The sequence below is a fragment of the Pygocentrus nattereri genome, chromosome 5, assembly GCF_015220715.1.
Source record: "Pygocentrus nattereri isolate fPygNat1 chromosome 5, fPygNat1.pri, whole genome shotgun sequence".
NCBI lineage: Eukaryota > Metazoa > Chordata > Actinopteri > Characiformes > Serrasalmidae > Pygocentrus > Pygocentrus nattereri.
In genome coordinates this window covers 24,604,900-24,622,811 of record NC_051215.1, presented here as the reverse complement: position 1 = coordinate 24,622,811, position 17,912 = coordinate 24,604,900, and the positions used below count along the sequence as shown (strand labels likewise).

Genomic DNA, 17,912 nt, shown 5'->3' with positions numbered 1-17,912 from the left:
AAAGCAGCTTTACAGAAAAATCCAGGTCCAAGTCCCCATGAGCAAGACAGTGCTCATATTTAACTAAGTATCTTCTAAATTGATCATGATTTTCTCTAACCCTAACCTTAACATCAACCCAAAACCTAAACCTGACTCTCACCCTTGTCCAAATCCTGGCCCTAACCCCACCACTGTTTAGAATCAAGTTTCAACAGATAGTTTATCAACTTAAACATCTGTAGATAATCTGTAAGGCACTATAGTTGACCGTCCAAATAAAGTGAGACCAAAATTCATTCCACTTTTCAGATATTCTCCTGCAACATGGAGGAACAGCAGCAAAAGCTCCGATATTTTAACACAAGTGTTTCATCCACAAACTTTAAAATGTGAGCTTGAACACAAGCAGATGAATGTTAATAAACTTAAAAGTTTAACCTTATGAACATTGTTTTTATTCATTCATTCGTTCATTTTCCAAGCTGCTTCTCCCTCAGGGTCGCGGGGGAGGGGGGTGGGGGTGCTGGAGCCTATCTCAGCAGTCATTGGGCAGAAGGCAGGATACACCCTGGACAGGTCACCAGTCCATCACCGGGCAGTTTGTTTTTAATGACGCTTAATACTTTGACTTAAAAAAATAGAGCAGTAATTACATAAAGATCATAGCAAGACTACATTTCAGTTTGATTTTGCAAGGAACGTCCTCAGGCAGCCAGCTGAAAAAAGAGGATGCATTCTGTCACGTCTCTGGACCAATAATTGCAGCCTAAATCATCACATTTGCTTCAAACAACTGAATTGTTAAGTAATCTCAAACACACTTGCAGTTTCTGAAACTGTATGGGCAAAATTCAGACTTCAGCAGCTGCTGCTACTGTATTGGACTATGTGGTACTGTTACATGTTTCTATTAGTCTATCTGAGATTTAACACCTTGACCTGGTTTGATGTAAGTATATGATGAATTGCACAAGACTAGTTGGTGGAATACAAGCTTCCATTGCTTGTTAACTACACTAGCCTCATAGAGCCAGTGCAAACATAAACAAGCGGTTTGGACACCAAACATGTCTTGGCTGATCAAAGGAGAGAACTGTGCAAATTTGATGTGTTGCTACACTCTTTCTTTAAGCTGCATCAGTGGGCGATGGCTGGCGTGCAGCTGCAACCTTAGACAAGGAGCATCAATCAGGCTAAATTCCCCTGGCTGGCTTGGAGTGGGCAGTGGTGACTGCAGTGGTTGATAGAGGAGCAGTGCGGGGGATCAGATCAGGCTCCTCTGCAATCAGCAGCAGTTCCGCCCCACTTTACACAGTGGATGGTACGTTCCATTGAGCCCACGCTGCACAGCGTTGATCCAACAGAAGTGAGATGTTGAATGGCATTTGAAAAGTGCAGCTCTGGCCTGATGTTGCATCAGACAATGCAGTTGCACTAGATGCAGCTTATTTCTTATCGCCACCATCGTAGGTTTTGCATCACAATATATGATGCCCCTTATAGTTGGTGGAAGAGATTCAGTATTATCAGAACACGTGTTTGTGCTGGTAGGATGTTGAACATGGCCTTTGAGCCCCTGAGCTGAACTGAGCATTGTAAATAATAAATCAAAGCATAAAAGAAAGCCATGAGTTCTACTGTACATCATGTGAATGAAGAGAATTTTGGATCTCCATGTAAGTGATGTGGTTTACCTGGGGCATTTTCAGTCATCTCCATCCTGACAGTTTTTCTTTTTTGTTTGAAAAAGCACCTTTTGTTTCATACTGAAGGAAGCATTTTGAAATAACTGCAAAAAGCTTAAAGCAAACCGTTATATGATGATGTTTCCAGAGTTTCTGTCAGCACACACTGACAGCACTTTGTTTCTCTCAGCTTTTATCCTTGGTGCATAATATTAACTTTGAAAGTGATTTGAAAGGTGCTTCATACATTTTTGTGAATTTCATGCACATCTCACAGATGTGTTTTTCCTGTTGTTGTATTAGGGCTGAATGATTTGGGGAAAATATTACAATTGCAATTTAAATGTGATTAAAATTTTCTGTACATTTAAATGGTAACTGGCAAATTTGCTGCATAGTGAATTATAATCAGTCACTTATGAACTCTTTACAGTGGTGGTGATAGGAACCAGGGGTCACCTTGTCTACAACACAAATATAGCCTTTTTATTTACTATCCAAAATCACCAGTGAATCTACATGCATCTGAGTTTTTATATGTAATGATGGTAAAATAGTGGTAAATCTTGGTGGGGGGGGGTGCAGGAGGCTTTTGGGAACTACTTTGCCTTACAACCTACACCCTGCATACACCCTTCAACCATAAATGTTTAAAATTAAAAAAAAAAAACAAAGTACAATTTAGGCCAGGACTGCTCTATATCCAAGACCTACCATAAAATAAAATATTTTAGGTGGTATATTTCTGACAATTTTGGATAATAGCCTCATGTGCTGTAGCTTTTACTAAACTCTTCAGATGTCTGGTTCCTATGAGCTCTACTGTGAACAACTCTGACTCAGTAAGTTTCTCTACAACAGAGCGTTTCACACCAAACCACTTTGAATGACTTTCCTGACAATTACTAGGCACAAAGTTTAAAAACAAAATTGCGACGTTCCCATTTCAGCTCTAGTGGCAGTTTGCATAAAACGTCTTAAGTATTTAACTTTATACATTTTGCAACTGTTATAATGTACAGTTTTAAGTGTATTTCAGAAGCACAAAACTTTATTGCAGAGGCTTTTCACTTTCCACCTAAACACGTTCCTAAAGAGATTTTACGCAGCTTACTTAAGATATAGGAAAAACATACGATGCTTCTTTTTTTACCAAGAAGATCAACACGTTAGCTTTCAGACTTCCAGTTGATAGGATCTATATTGTTGGGTCATGTTTTCCCCACTTAAACTTTAAGTCACTGTTGAATTGTAGGATATATAGGATATAAATGGCTTCATTGTAACGTGCCGCAGATTTCCCGTTGTACATTAGACTCACCCGTCTCAAATGCCACCAGTGGCTTTTACCTCATTAGAACCTTGTTCAGATACGAGTACAGAGTCTTCTAATTAACTCGCAGCAGTGAGAGTGGCGAGTTATAGCTACATGAGCTAACACACCTCATGTGAGTCATCTGTTTAGTCCGTGCCTTTTCTCCCTGTGATATGTAAATAAGAAGCTGTCGGGGGAACATCACAGATGTGTCCACAGAGCACAGAGCCTTATCATGATTACTGAGACTGGTGGGCAGAGATGTAGAAACACAGTATGTTTGGCATATAGAAACACATTTAAAGGGGAATTCCAGTGATTTTTAAAAAATTGTAAATTAATTATTGTAGAGAGACTTGGTGACTCGGCTTTCTGTACAGTGGTAGTGATAGGAAACGGGTCACCATGACTACATATAGCCATTTTAATTGCTGTCCAAAGCAACTAGTAAATTTGCATATCTTCTGAGTTTTTATGCATAATGTTGATGGTAAAATGGTGATGAATCTGAAAGCGTATGTTTATTTCTGGATGATTTTGCCAGTGATGCTTTTTTAATCCCACAAACCTCCGCATTTAACCCATCCGTGAAGTGAAACACCACATACACACTAGTAAATACACACACACTAGGGGGCAGTGAGCACACTTGCCCAGAGCGCTGGGGATCAATTGGGGGTTAGGTGTCTTGCTCAAGGACACCTCAGTCATGGACTGTCGATGCTGGGGATCAAATCGGCAACCTTCTGGTCACCGGGCCAGTTCCTTAACCTCCAGTCCACGACTGCCCCAATGTGCAATGGCCTTACAAGGCCTTACACTGCCTTGCACATGCCCCTCCACTTAGAATGGATTTAAATAAGTCTTAGGCCAAAATCTTCTCAAAACTATCATAAACCAGTGTATCAGGTATCAGGCAGTGTATTCATATCCGTTTCATTTAATAACTTCTTGTGATGGAACTTTTACAGGCATTAAACTCTTAAGACGTCTGGTTCCTATCACCACCACTTTGAACATTTCTGACTCTGAATTTCTCTAGAATGGAGCTTTTCACACCAAACCCTTCTGAATGGATTTGTTTACATCTTAACCATGGAAACATGTGGTCTTTTTCAAAGATCAATAGAATTCCCTCTTGATTTGTTACAGAATTTATGTATCTTTGTTATGAGTCTGTAATTAGACTAGGACTCAAAACCCTGTTCATCTGGTACCAAATCTCGTTAATGTTTTTGCAAAATAAGTTTCTGTTGTATTGTTTTTGTTTTTTGTTTTTTTCTTCACCAGTGCTGTAAAATATTACTGATGTCCCCCAAATAAACTAATTTCTGGCTCAATATGGTGCACTATCACCAATCAGTCTTCTTTCAGTCCAGACTGTCAAGCCTAGATGAAGAACAGGGATATGTTAGAATTGTGTAATTCTGTTGTATAACTGTTTTTTTCTCTTCTGTAGGGAAATGAAGCAAGTTATCCCCTGGAGATGTGCTCGCACTGTAAGTATCACAATTAATTGTGCCCCCTTGCTTTTTCCACACTGAACTCATGCAAATCATTATTGTTGGGATGTTTGTCACAACTTCTCTTCATAAAAAAAAAAAAGCAGTGTCTGGTAGCCTTGCAGTGAAGATATAACGCCACAGTATCGTATGATCTGATTCAGCACTTATGATGGTGTAATTCTTATATAATCTGTGTGGTGCTGAGTAGATTTGAATTATTGATCTTTCAGTCTATATTTAACACATTGCTGCTGTGCCATTCTTACATGTAGCTAAGGCTGCATGATTTAGGGAAGACATCACTGTCCAAAATATCAACTTTAAAAGAAAAGGCCATTTAAAAAAAATTATGATAATTATTTTTTATTAGATTTAAAATATAATTTTAATATTTATTTATTTGTTTGTTTGTTTAAAACAAAATTTTCTGACCATTATTGTGACTGAGATTTGAATTATTTTCTATAAATTAAGGTCCAGACTTGTTTTTTTTACATAGTGTGCCAGACTGCCAGTTAATTGAGGTGATGTTGCGGCACATGGTTTGGTTTGGTTTGGTTTGATTACTTTTAATGAGTCTAATTTCATCTACAGGCAGCTCGTGGGGTCTGTGTTAATAGGCAAAATTTCTGCACTTACAACTTGTAAAGGCAACATTATTGATAATGTAGGCTGTAAGTACAGTAACAGCTCTTGGGATTTGGAAGTACAGTGATCCCTCTTTTTTCGCGGGGGATGCGTTCCAAGACTTTTAAAACCCTCCATGTACTGTTAACAACCCACCCTTTGCATTAAACAGTTATTCTATAATGTTTTCAGCTGGAACTTCATGTGATATCCTATCAGTTTCTTTAATAGAGTAATTCCTCAGCTGTGATTTAGCGTAAGTAAATTTCTCTCGGATGTGGACATGAAGAATACATGTACTGTTCGTACGAAATACTTGTAAATGATATATTTTGTCACCTACAGGCGTAGTCTAATACATGTAAATAATTTTTAAAAAATACTTTTAATTTACACACCATAAGAAAATGATATTTTTAGGCACCTAGTCTAATAAATACTTTACAGTACACTAATAAAAAACTTTTCATTTACACACCTACTCTAATAAATACAGTAGTACAGTAATAAAAAAACACTCATTTACACACCATAAAAAACCTTAGTCTAAGCCACGTAACATTAAAAAAAAATCATTGTTACTGTACTCACCATGAAAGAAGCCGAAGTTCTAAAACTTGAATGATGATGATGAATTAGCTGCGCTTTAAAAAGAATGAATACGCTAATGAAGTTGACGTTTACTGCGCAGCCATTACTACTTTTATGTCTCTGCAAACGACAGCAGCTCCTCTTCCTCTTCTGTCGTAACAGTTACAGTAGTAGTGATAGTGACAGTAGCAGCACTAGTAGCAGCTGACTCTTTTTTGCAACGATGGAAAAACATTGTGATCGGAAGTTGTTGTCGCTGCTGCTTTTTCCACTCAAAGAGCACCTTGTAGGGTTGCAAGACCTCATCAAGCTTGTTACAAAATTGCAACTTCCCATTCCTGGGTAGCCACTTTTGCTCTTTGAATGTGACTGAAGATCTCAGAGAGTCGCTCTAAAGTCAAGCCGGTTTGCTCGACAACTTCAGTCTCTTGCTGCTCTTCTTCTTCCTCGCTGCCCGACTTGGTCAATTCTTCGAGTTCAATGTCAGTTAGTGGCTGGGAATGACAGTCCAACAACTCGTCAATGTCTCGCGCTGTCATTCTGAACGGCGGAGTGTTGGATTTCGGCAGGTGTAAAGCCCTTGTCGTCATAAACGACAGCCGGCCACAACTTCTTCCAGCTCGCATTAATATTAGCAGGCTTCATGTCTTTTAATGCCTTTTGGATATTTTGAAGGCACGTAGCAATTGTGTACTGCTGCCAGTTATCTTGACGTTGACGTTTTCCTCTTCCTCTTCTTCCACACCTTGGAATTGTACATCCAATGTACAGGTAGCAAATTCTTGTTTTTATTCTTCAAGGCCTTTGGGTTTTTAGACTTGTAAATAAGCGATGGCTTTAACAAATATCCCGCAGCATTGCCGCACACCACGAGGGTTACACGATCTTTAAAGGCTTTAAAGCCAGATGCTTTTGCTTCTTCTTTAAACAGGAAAGTTCTTGACGGCATTCTTTTCCAAAATAAGGCCATCTCGTCCATATTAAAAACTTGTTCGGGCTTATAATCACCATCCGATATAATCTTCTTGAACTCTTCGTTCACGTATGCTTCAGCAGCTTCCTTGCCAGCAGAGGAAGCCTCTCCACACAAGGAAACAATTTGCAGGGCGTAGCGTTGCTGAAACTTTGCAAACCACCCTTTGCTAGCAGTAAAAGATTTTTTACGGCTAGATTGAGACTCGCTGGACGTTCCTGGTTGCGGTTCATTGTCTTCTTCCTCTTTGTTGCCGGGGATCGCTACCCGCAAAACTCTCGTACAGGCTCCTAGCCTTGGTTTGGATGGCATTCAGTTTCAAGGCTATGTTCTTCTTTCGGCAGTCGTTTATCCATACAGCCAAAGCAGCTTCCATACGGATGATGGTTTTATTACGAACCGTAATCACTCTTTACCGTCTCATTAAAGGAGAGAGCGAATCCGCGAAAGATGAACCGCAAAGTAGCGAGGGATTACTGTAGGTGGGGTTAAATGTTACAAACTGAGGGCCTAGCTGTAACAGATGCTAAAAAGTCTGGTCACTTGATGCAAACAGTTCAGTTCAAAGTAAGTAAATCAAAATAAATATGAACAGTGAAACAGAGCTGTGTTAAGTGGAGTCAGCAGAGGAGCGAATGTAGTATGTGTAGTATATTTTTGTAGTATATTTTTGATGAATCTATGCACAAAAACCTCCAAAAAACTTTTATTTTAGGAGGCTTAATTGTAACACTGTGTTAAACTAACCCACCCCCATAAGCCACCCCTTCCTCCTTGTGGAGGCTGTGCTTTAGACTGGCCAGCTTTCACTGTATCTGTTTCAAAACCGTGCTAACTGAAGATGAAATAATATAGGAGTGGATTCTGTAACATATCTACACAAACTCAAAACATATATGATGGAAAAGGTTATTTTATGGGGAAAAAATGGTAATCTGGAAGAATATTTATCTGACTGCTGTCAAAACTCACAGATGAAGTTGCTATGAGAACACGAGAAGACCATGAGCTACTGCAGCTTATTTAACTACATATAATATCCATGTTAGTTTATGCTCTGCTCTCTCCTGCTTTAATTAACACACATTAACCTGTGCCTTACGTTCTTCATAATAATATGAAGTCAAGTTTGAAAATAGAGCTAGAAACCAAGAGGAGTTCTGCTCAGTGTCCTGGCTAAAAATGCCCTCCTCTAATGTGAAGGTCATTTCCAGTGCTGCAGATGGAGCCTCGCTTATTTTTAGTCCTGATATGCCATTTTAATTGGTTTCTTGCTCCTCAGTGTCCCGGGCATCGTTGACACGTAGAACATAAGAAAATATGAGTCTGAGAGAAGGAAGGGGGCAGGGGGACTAATTGCTCCATGAAGGTTTTTGTATATTGAACATAAGCAAGTTTTTTAAAGAGCCCATTTGATGGAAAATCGCATCTTTCTTGTTTTTAAAACAAGAGTAAACACCCTACCACACCTTCCACTATCCAGTCCTTAAATGGAAAGTAAGCGGTAAAAACAGCCTATTTTGAGTTCATCGTATTTGACAAAACCATAAAGAACTCAAAGCCCCCAGCGTAAAACCCCCCCCCCCCCCCCCCCCCCAACATAAGTGTGTGTTTCATAATGGTTATTTTATTTTATTTTTTTTATGAGACACAATGCAAGGTAGCCAATCAGAACAAAGGCAATTTAAATACAGTTGAAAGTTTGAACACCCCTGGTCAAATTGCATGTTTTGAAAGTTATTCTAATACTCCTGCAATTTACCACATCTTCCACAGAGATTCATAATTAAATGTGGTATTTTCTGCTAATTTTATTGCACAATTTCTGTTCATTTGCTGAACTTATCATTGGAAAAAAATATATATATAAAATGTGCCAAAGCTCTTGCATAGGTCTTATTTTACATGTTTCCCAATATGTTACATTTAGCAAATAAACAGTAATTGTGCATTAAAATGTGTTTAAATTGTAGAGCATTTCTACTTTTCAAAGTCAATAAAATGTGTGATTTTGTTAAGGGTTCAAACTGCATATCAGCCTTACAGTCTGTTTAATTCTGAGGGTTTAAGAGGGATTGGAAAATTGTCATATCATTTTAAAAAGTGACTGAAAAGATCACAAAAATTATAGCTAATGAACTCAGTGGAAAAAAAACAAGACCAAAAATAATGTAGACAATTTAAGGGCCCCAGGGTGTTCCTGATGAGTGGCAAGGCCCAGCTTTCAACACAGATTTTCCTCTTTACTTCATCTCTAAACTCGCCTTTTAACTGTGAATCTGAATCCGTTCGCTCCCTTTTTGCCTTAATGGGAAATTCCACTGATTTTTACAAAGAATCTGCATAATTAAAAGCTGAAGATATAAACGGTCATTCAGAGCAGTTTGGTGTGAAGTGCTCTGCTCTAGAGAAACATACCAGGTCAGAATTGTTCACAGTGGTGGAGATAGGAACCAGCCGTCCACCTCTCAAAGCTCCCTCACAGAAAGTTTTTCATGAAATGCTTATGAATACTTTGCCCAGTTTCTGAAACATTGTTTTTATGTTTGAGAAGCTTTTAGACTAAAGCGTAATTTTTTGAAGTCCAGTCATTATGGAGGGATACATGCAGGCTGTTGTGAGGCAAAATAAAAATAAAACTTATTTAAAACTTAGCTATTTTACCGTCAACATAACTTAACTCAGAAGACATGTAGGTTCACTGGTGGTTTGGATAGTAAATAAAATGAAACTGTGTTGTAGACATCACAACCCCTGGTTCCTGTCACCCACCACTGTAAAGAAATCTGAGCCAGTAAGTTTCTCTATAATAGATTGTTTCATCAAACCACTCTGAATGACTTAGTTTACATCTCAAACATTGGATTAGGCAGAAATGATCAGAGATGAAACAGATGAGACTTATTTGAAAGCCCTGATTTTGCAGTGTGCTTGGATTTGTGTACTTAAAAGGCCTCTGTGTCTGTTGGTATGGTAATGCGTCTGGAAAGACAAGAGATAAACAGGTGTATAACTCTGACCTGCTGCTGGCCTGCTGACTTCAGTCGTGTGATATTTGCAAGTCCCTTACACACACACACATACACACACACCCTCCTGCACTCCCACTTCCTCAGCCCAGCTGTTCAGCTTGTCAACAGCACAGCCAGACAGACGGTCTCACACATACAGACCTGTCTGCATGAAAGGCTGCCAGAACAAGATTGGTTTAATCCCTGGCAAACCTTCTTTGTATGTGTCTGGACCCAGGAGTCCACTACACTGCATACGCAGACCACCACAGCAAGTAACGCTTGTGTTCACATACACTGTTCTTGTGATGCGCTGGCTGTGAAGACACTGGCATTTTAAGTACATCGAGAAATGTGCTGATTTACTAGAAGAAAGCCTGTGTGTGTGTGTTAGGGTTGGGGTTAGGGTTATATATATATGTGTGTGTGTGTGTGTGTGTGTGTGTGTGTGTGTGTGTGTGTGTGTGTGTGTGTGTGTGTGTGTGTGTGTGTGTATATATGTATATGTGTGTGTGTGTGTGTGTGTGTGTGTATATATAATATACACACCTGCATAGAATGGTTTCTACTCATTTTTGGCCAGATTTAAACCCTGTAGAGAGACCATTAAACAAAAACAAGCTTGACGATATTTTTCATCTGTTTGAAGCCACCAGAGTGGAAAAATACTCTCTCTGTATAAAAAGTTGTCTGCCAGTTCCACAAGACTTCCAACATTTAAAGAAATCCAAAGGAAAAGATGACCTACACTAGCTTACTTTATCTGATTACTAATTTGTTAATACCATAAAAAATTTATATTTGAAATAACTCCAGTTAGTCCCTTTGCATTGTTTTTTTTTTTTTTTTTTTTTTCATGATAAACAGACCAACAAAAACCAGTCCGAAGTTGCCTGAAAACCAGTTTTTCGTTTTGTTGCTTAGAGTTTACAAGGATAGTGTTAGAGGTTCAGTAGTTACAAGTGATATAGAGACATTATTCATTCTTTTTCTAAATAAAGAAAGCAAAGTAGGTAATTGAAATAGTGGTTAACGAGAAACGTGTGGATATGGTGTGGTAAAGAGAATTAGGGTAAAATCTAAAATTTTAAAATGAATTTAACTTTTTACTGCACCATACAGCGTTCCAGTTAATCTTCTAAATAATATGAATATCTGCATTATGATTGACACTGAAATGTATACAGACATGCTCTAAAGCTGTTTTATGAGAATAACCCACATATGCAGTGTACTATTACTTTTGCTCATTGCAGCGAGATCCTTAATTCCACGTTCTGAGCTGAAATGCATTGCTCCTACATACAGATAAAGTTAATCCACTGTAGATTCTCTTGGCAGGAATTGCTCAGCTAGATGACACTGTAGAACCTCCACTTATTGCAAACACTTACAAATCACTTACATCTTGAGTGAAAAATGCTAATTCTTGCTATTTGTAATGAGTCAGTTCATGACTAATGTTAATGTGCCATTGACATCTAAGAGAAACTCCCCCTCTGTGAGTTATGATCGGACTGGATTTTCACCTCTCTGTTCACAGCAGTGGCGTATTTTATGAAGCATACACAGCATGAGGTGACCTATAGAGGCACACAGCAGTGCCTAAAACCATCCTCGGCTGCCTGCGACTGCTCAAAATATCCTGCTCTGCTGGAGTCCCTTGTTGCTAAGGGTTTCCCTGGCCGGCCCCGAGGGTCAGGGCAACAAGGACAAGGCTTTCTCATGACCACACGGTTAAAAATACAGGCATTCTAGCTGTTGCCTAACCCGCCTACCCTGCACTCATTAATGTAATGGTGTCGGCATTCGGCTCTTCAGACAGGATCATTTTAGTAATGGCTTTAATGATGTCGGAAAGCTGTGACATGAAGGAGCTCCATTCTCTCTGGATGATGATGCTGCCTGGTGGCTGATATGTTTTAAAAGAAAGGTTGCAGCTTGTTTGACATGTCGAGAGGCATTTTTTCTAAGCCATTTGGGAGAGCTCAATTTTAATTTCTATTCCATTTAAACACTGAGACACGTGGGCATCATCGTAATCAAGCATGGCTCTTTTTGTCCCGCCGTCATGCATTTTAACACGACAAATTATACTAATGGAATGGATGTGTTCACCATAGGCAATTACCAGGCCAGTGGGTGACTTCTCTTATTGCCATAATTGGTGTTATAGATTGTAATTATTGCTGCGATACAACCTGCAATTAATTCAAGCTGATTTCAGCAGGAAGGAGCTGATGAGGTTAATGCAGGATATTATCCTGAGAAGGTGTTAATGCACAACACAGTAAAGCTTTTAAAAACAGTTGTGGAACTTATTTATTTGTGCCTCTGCCTAATGGACCAGCATGTGCAGGGAGTGTACAAAATAACAGAAATACCACAAGAAATACTCATTTACCATACGAGTATGAAATGATCAAATCCAGCATTGGAGGTTTTAAATCACTGAGTGCATTTACATGCACCCATTAATCTGCTCATAATTTTCTGCAGTTATCTGATCATTCAAATGGTCATGTAAACAGCATACTCAGATTTTTTAGGTCAGAGTAAGGTCTAGAAATCTGATTAAGAAATCTGAAAAAGAGAGCTTAATTTTAGTTCAGTAATCAGATTTCTGAGTGCATGAAAATTCAAATTTCTCTGTCTGAGCATGTGCAAAAACATGGCGGTACCAGAAATAAACAAGCAGTGTTGCCGCGAGACGCAGCAAAACACTTTTGGAGTGATTAAAAAAAAAACCTATGCAAGTTTTGCATTGCGTTTACATCACGTATGAACCATATTTGCCTGGATATTTTTGGCTGGCAGATTATTTTTGTACTCTTTGAAGGCTGATTCCTGACAGGTAGAGCAAACAGTTTTTCTCTTCCTCCACTGTTGTCAACTGCATCATCTTAAAATAATGACTTATTTCAAAATATAGACTTGGTATTTAGAATAATATTTTTTTTTTCTCAATATATTGACCTAGTTCTTCTAGGAACTCGAATTGTTGACATAGTATCTCAAAATAATTGTTTATTTTCTCAGAATATCGACTTAGTACGTCAGTGACATAGTATCTCACTTAATTACTTGTCATCCCAAAATAAGTATTACTTTCTTAAAATTTAAGAAATTATTTTGACGTTTTCATTTTCTCAGTGCGACTGCTCAAAATATCCTGCTTAAAGTATTTCAAGTCATTAAAATGAATGATTTGAGATACCAAGTCGTTACTTTTAGATATTTAACTGCTATTAGTGAATGTTGAAGTAATTATTTTGAGAAACTAAGTAAATATTTTGACATGTTGCTGTCTGAAACAGAACCCCCACCCTCAACCAGCACCTGGCAGGAATGGGCTTCCATACAACCCAGAAGGGACACTCCATTATTTTGTCCCCATCTACATTGATTCCCATTGATGTGTAAGCATGTTTTAGTTGCAGGTGGTGAAATAATAATGTTATTTATGCTACTTTTCACACTATTGTAGTGGGCCACATGTATTAGGTTGTCAGTGATTGGTAACTTGATATTATATCAAATGCAGTGATATCAGCAATTTAGTCATTGAGCCTGTTAACCCCAAAAAAAGCATTTATTCTTGATGCCTTGAAGACCTGGGGCTGAGTGAGTCGGAATCCATACTACACACTGAATGACCCAGAAACACACTGACAGCCTGCCGATCTGTTTACACTGCAGGGTGATTTAGATCACTGCAGTATTTCTCAGGGGAGTAAATTTATTGATCTTCACCTCACTTGCCTGTCGCCAGCTCTGATGTATAAACAAAGACAAGGAACCACAACGCGCTTAAATATGCATTTTTGCATTTTATGCTGGTGTAGAAATATAAATGTGCTCTGAGAGGATACACTTTGAAAAGCTACACTTTTTTTTGTAATCATACACTTTGATGTACAATGTAATGAGTTATAAAGTTTCATAACATCCATTCTGTACAGTCAATAAATGGAAACTAGCCAGCAAAAGCCCATTTTGAATTCACTGTTTTTATGATGTCATTAAAATGAGTGCATGTACATATACCCACCTGATCTGCCTACAGCAGGTTGGCTCCGCCCAGTTGTTTTTAAGTTATAAGCAGTGTTTCAGCCTGGACTGCTTTTATAATGAGGCATGATACAGGTGAGCCAATGAGAACAAACTCATTTACATGTCAGCCTCAAAACACAATAACCAATAACAAAGGCTACGTTCACGCAGCAAAAGTGGCCCAAATCTGATTTTGTCACCAAATCCTTTTTTTTTGTTGTTTTTGTTTGGCTGTTCACTGTGTCTTTTAAATGTGATTGATATGTGACATCAGTCTGAACAAATCAGCTGCTAAACTGACCCACGTGTGTAAGAGAACAGAGCTTCACATGGCTCATCCAGAGGTAAACAATCACGGATGCCAGAGGGAAATTTCATCTTCGCCGTCATGAAGCTTCACTGACTGACAGCTGTGCTCATCACCCAGAGTGTGTTCGCGCTCGCCGTAAAAAAGACGTGGTCACTTCTTTGGTTCGCGTCCACGTATTCTTTAAAATTTGCTTTCAGACTTTTAACTGTTCTTTGATGCTGAACCCTCGCTCTCCTCCATCTGCATTTGGACATTTCTTTCAAAATCTCTTTGAACACGGAGGGTTTTGGATGAGTCTAATCATTTTTTGTACAGAAACATCACCCCCAATGTTTGAGGTCTCAGCAGCGCTAAAATATGACGACTGTCAAGTTGGACTGACGGAAAAGTTGCATGAATTCCGATCTGGCTGTTCAGGCGAAGTCGCATTTCTGCATATTGGATATGGATCAGATGTCAGTACCACATATGAAAGCGTCTCAAATCGGAATTGAAATCGCCAGATTCAGTGTGTTTATCTATTCACACTGATGCACAGACACACCTCTGTGTCACATATGAAGGAAAAGATTGGATTTGGGCCATTTTTACCTGCTGTGTGAACAAAGCCATATGCTGCAGAGCCAAGTTCCATATGCTGCAGTGTTGAAAGCTCATCTAAAGATTGAGACACATCTTTCATAGAACTGATTAGAGTTGAGGAGTAATGGTGTAAAGGATTATGGGACAATGTGAATGAGCTTATGGTCAGTAAGGGAGTTATCTTATAGCTGAGCTTGTCAGTAGTGTTGTGCAAGGGTGCAGGGAGCAGCATGGCTTGGAGGTATAATGCAATAATTAAGCCTTTGTTTGGAAGAAGGGACCAAACTACAGAATGTAAGTCTCTTCTGCGTTTAATTTACTATTAGATACTCGTTAGGTTGCAGTTTGTTCTCAGGAGGACTAAATTAAGGTGTTTACATGCAACAGCTTTGGTCATTCGGGTCATTACAGTGGTCATCTAAGAGGACACAGGTGGTAGGTTGTTGGCTTACTATCTGTTTGTTTATTCCCCGCTCTTCGTGTTTCTCTCTCTGCCTTCCCTTCACTCCAGTCGATGCTGATGAGATTAAGAGGCTAGGAAAGAGATTTAAGAAACTCGACCTAGATAACTCTGGATCCCTGAGCGTGGAGGAGTTCATGTCCTTGCCTGAGCTGCAGCAGAATCCACTGGTGCAGAGGGTTATCGATATATTTGACACAGATGGCAACGGGGAGGTGGACTTCAAAGGTGAGGATCCAATGAATACATATAATTAATCATTTAACAAGAGACAAAAAGCATTGACATGTTGTTACTGTCAGAGCAAAAACTGGTGTCTCCCACATAATTCTGCTGTAAAGTGAATGCATCTCCAATCTGCTGATACATTCAGTTTACAGGAGAATGAAACCATTTTCTTAACTTTCAATGCAAGTTGATGTTATATGGTGTCATTATGGAACACTTCTATTTATATTATTAATACATTTACATTTATATTATAAAGAAATGTATTATTTTATGTATTTATTTCCTACTTATAACATCATCAAAACGTGTTGATAGACCATGAGCACCCAGACATACATAAAATAGTATATATGAAAAATATTTAAAAAAATAAAATAAATATATAATAAATTAAATTTGATTAAAAATTAATTTAATCTCTGTTTAAATACTATTTTATCATTATATTAAAGCAGACCCATTGTCTTTGTCAAAAAAGGTTTCTAGTACATTTATTACCGTTAATGCTTAGACTTTATTTAAACTTTACTACCTAAACATTTTCTGTATAGCACTTGGACTTAAACTCACCCCAGAGCCAAAGGTGAGCTCTTTTCAAATAAATGCGCAGGAAACAGATTCTTCCACTTTCATATCTGAAGTTCCTCGTGCTTCTTAACCACTTTTATTCATGCTTTGCTTCCTGCAGAGTTTATCGAAGGTGTCTCGCAGTTCAGCGTGAAGGGGGATAAGGAACAGAAGCTCCGATGTGAGTCCAACAACTAGCACTGTCCTTATTCATGCCTGCTGTAATGTAGTGATGCTCTCTGTCAGAGTCTAAACCCCTTTCTGAATGTCTCCAGTCGCATTCAGGATCTATGATATGGATAAGGACGGCTATATTTCCAACGGCGAACTATTTCAAGTATTGAAGATGATGGTGGGGAACAACTTGAAGGACACACAACTGCAGCAGATTGTAGATAAGACCATCATCAATGCAGACAAGGATGGCGATGGGAGAATATCATTTGAAGAGTTCTGTGCTGTAAGTGTCTCCTGTTTTGTGCTGCCAGGCTTAAACAGTTACTGAAATTAAAGGAGGAGCACTTACCACAGCACACATATAGTTAACCAGCCAAGACATGGGGTGTGTTTGTATGTGTGTACAGGACTGAGGCCCAGTCCCATTTCACCCCTCACCCCTACCACTCAGTCATTAGCATTATTTTGGTCCTTTTTCTTCACAACAAGCACAACAAATTTCTAGTAGTTTGCTGAAGTCTCAGTAGGTAGCTAGCTAAATGTCTTGTTCCAGCTTAAATGGAATGGGAAATTTCTAACGAGTAGCTAGCGAATATCTAACTTTAGCTTCATATCACTGCAGAATTAGGGGTGGGTGATTAATAAGCCCCTCATAGGAAAGCATATGATGCCCTTAATGTAACTAAGTAGCTGTTAATGAAGTTATACACTTTTTATTTGAGGGTTCCATTTCATAGAGGAAGACTTCACCCACTACTTGCCATAAAAATAAGAAATGGGATTGGGCCCAAATCATCCCTTGCTTCAAACTTTAATGATCTACATTACACTTACTTGCATACATGCAAATTTATCACCCTTCAAAATTCATCATATTTATATGATGAGCATGTCATTCATGTTAAACATGAAGATGTGATGAGTTTTTATTTTGGGAAGGTGGGGAAGCTGGCTGCAGGTTATTCTCAGAGAAAATCGCTCCTCTTCCCTGAACACAGCAGAGCAGCTGTTTGGTCATTATTCAGCCAACCCACGGATGCATTTTATTTTTATGGGCCAAGCAGAACTACTGCTGACTTCAACTTGGGTCAGAAGTGGGAAGCTGGAGCTTGGAATCACTTTCCTCCACATGTTTGAGCTACAAATAGGGAAAAATCATGGGCACCTTCATGACAGAGGATTATTAGCAACAAGCTCGTCAGGTTACATCATACATACAGTGATATGAGTGATAACTTTAACATTTGTGATGTTTTATTCTGAAAATGGTGAACTTTGTGTTGTAGATTTAACCAGCTACTGTCCTTTATGTGGATTTGATCTAAAACAAATCTCATTTAGACGTAGAAAAGTGGATCTTTATTACTATTGACTGTGTGAGCCCATGTTGAGTTGACATTGTATGCTAAGCTCGGAGTTGAAAGCTCCATCTCAACTAAGTAGGAATCCCTGTATTCTTTCATCAGAAAGAATTCTGATGACATTTTTTCAATGTGGCACAGCTGTTGCTTTTTTTTTATTTAGTGCCAACTTGTAAAATAATGTTGCAGTTGCATGGTGATATTGGACCTACTGCTTAAAAACAAAGCCTGCATTGGACAGATGTTTAGATTTAGCTGATGTTTTGTTATACAGAGTAATTGTATTCTGGAAGAGGGCTAGTGTGTGAACCTCTTTAACCTCCTTGAGACCACCGGTGGTTCCAAAACGCACTTAATCATATTCTTCATAACTGTCATATTTCATAAGCTACATTCAGAAGCTGGGTGTCGTATGAGGCTGTAACTCTTCTTTCCAGTCAAACAGATGATGTCATTTTAATCCCCTATAATAAAAGAAGCTG

At 38.7% G+C, this 17,912-nt stretch overlaps 1 protein-coding gene across 1 annotated transcript in view; it reads left to right on the top strand.

The window, feature by feature from the left end:
• Window positions 1-17,912, top strand: part of ppp3r1a (protein phosphatase 3, regulatory subunit B, alpha a) — a 32,108-nt gene that overhangs the window by 11,990 nt on the left and 2,206 nt on the right. The window contains exons 2-5 of the mRNA XM_017694111.2: window positions 4,442-4,481; window positions 15,146-15,322; window positions 16,014-16,073; window positions 16,168-16,352. Coding sequence (XP_017549600.2) covers window positions 4,442-4,481; window positions 15,146-15,322; window positions 16,014-16,073; window positions 16,168-16,352 — 462 coding nt within the window. The remainder of the gene's footprint in view (window positions 1-4,441; window positions 4,482-15,145; window positions 15,323-16,013; window positions 16,074-16,167; window positions 16,353-17,912) is intronic.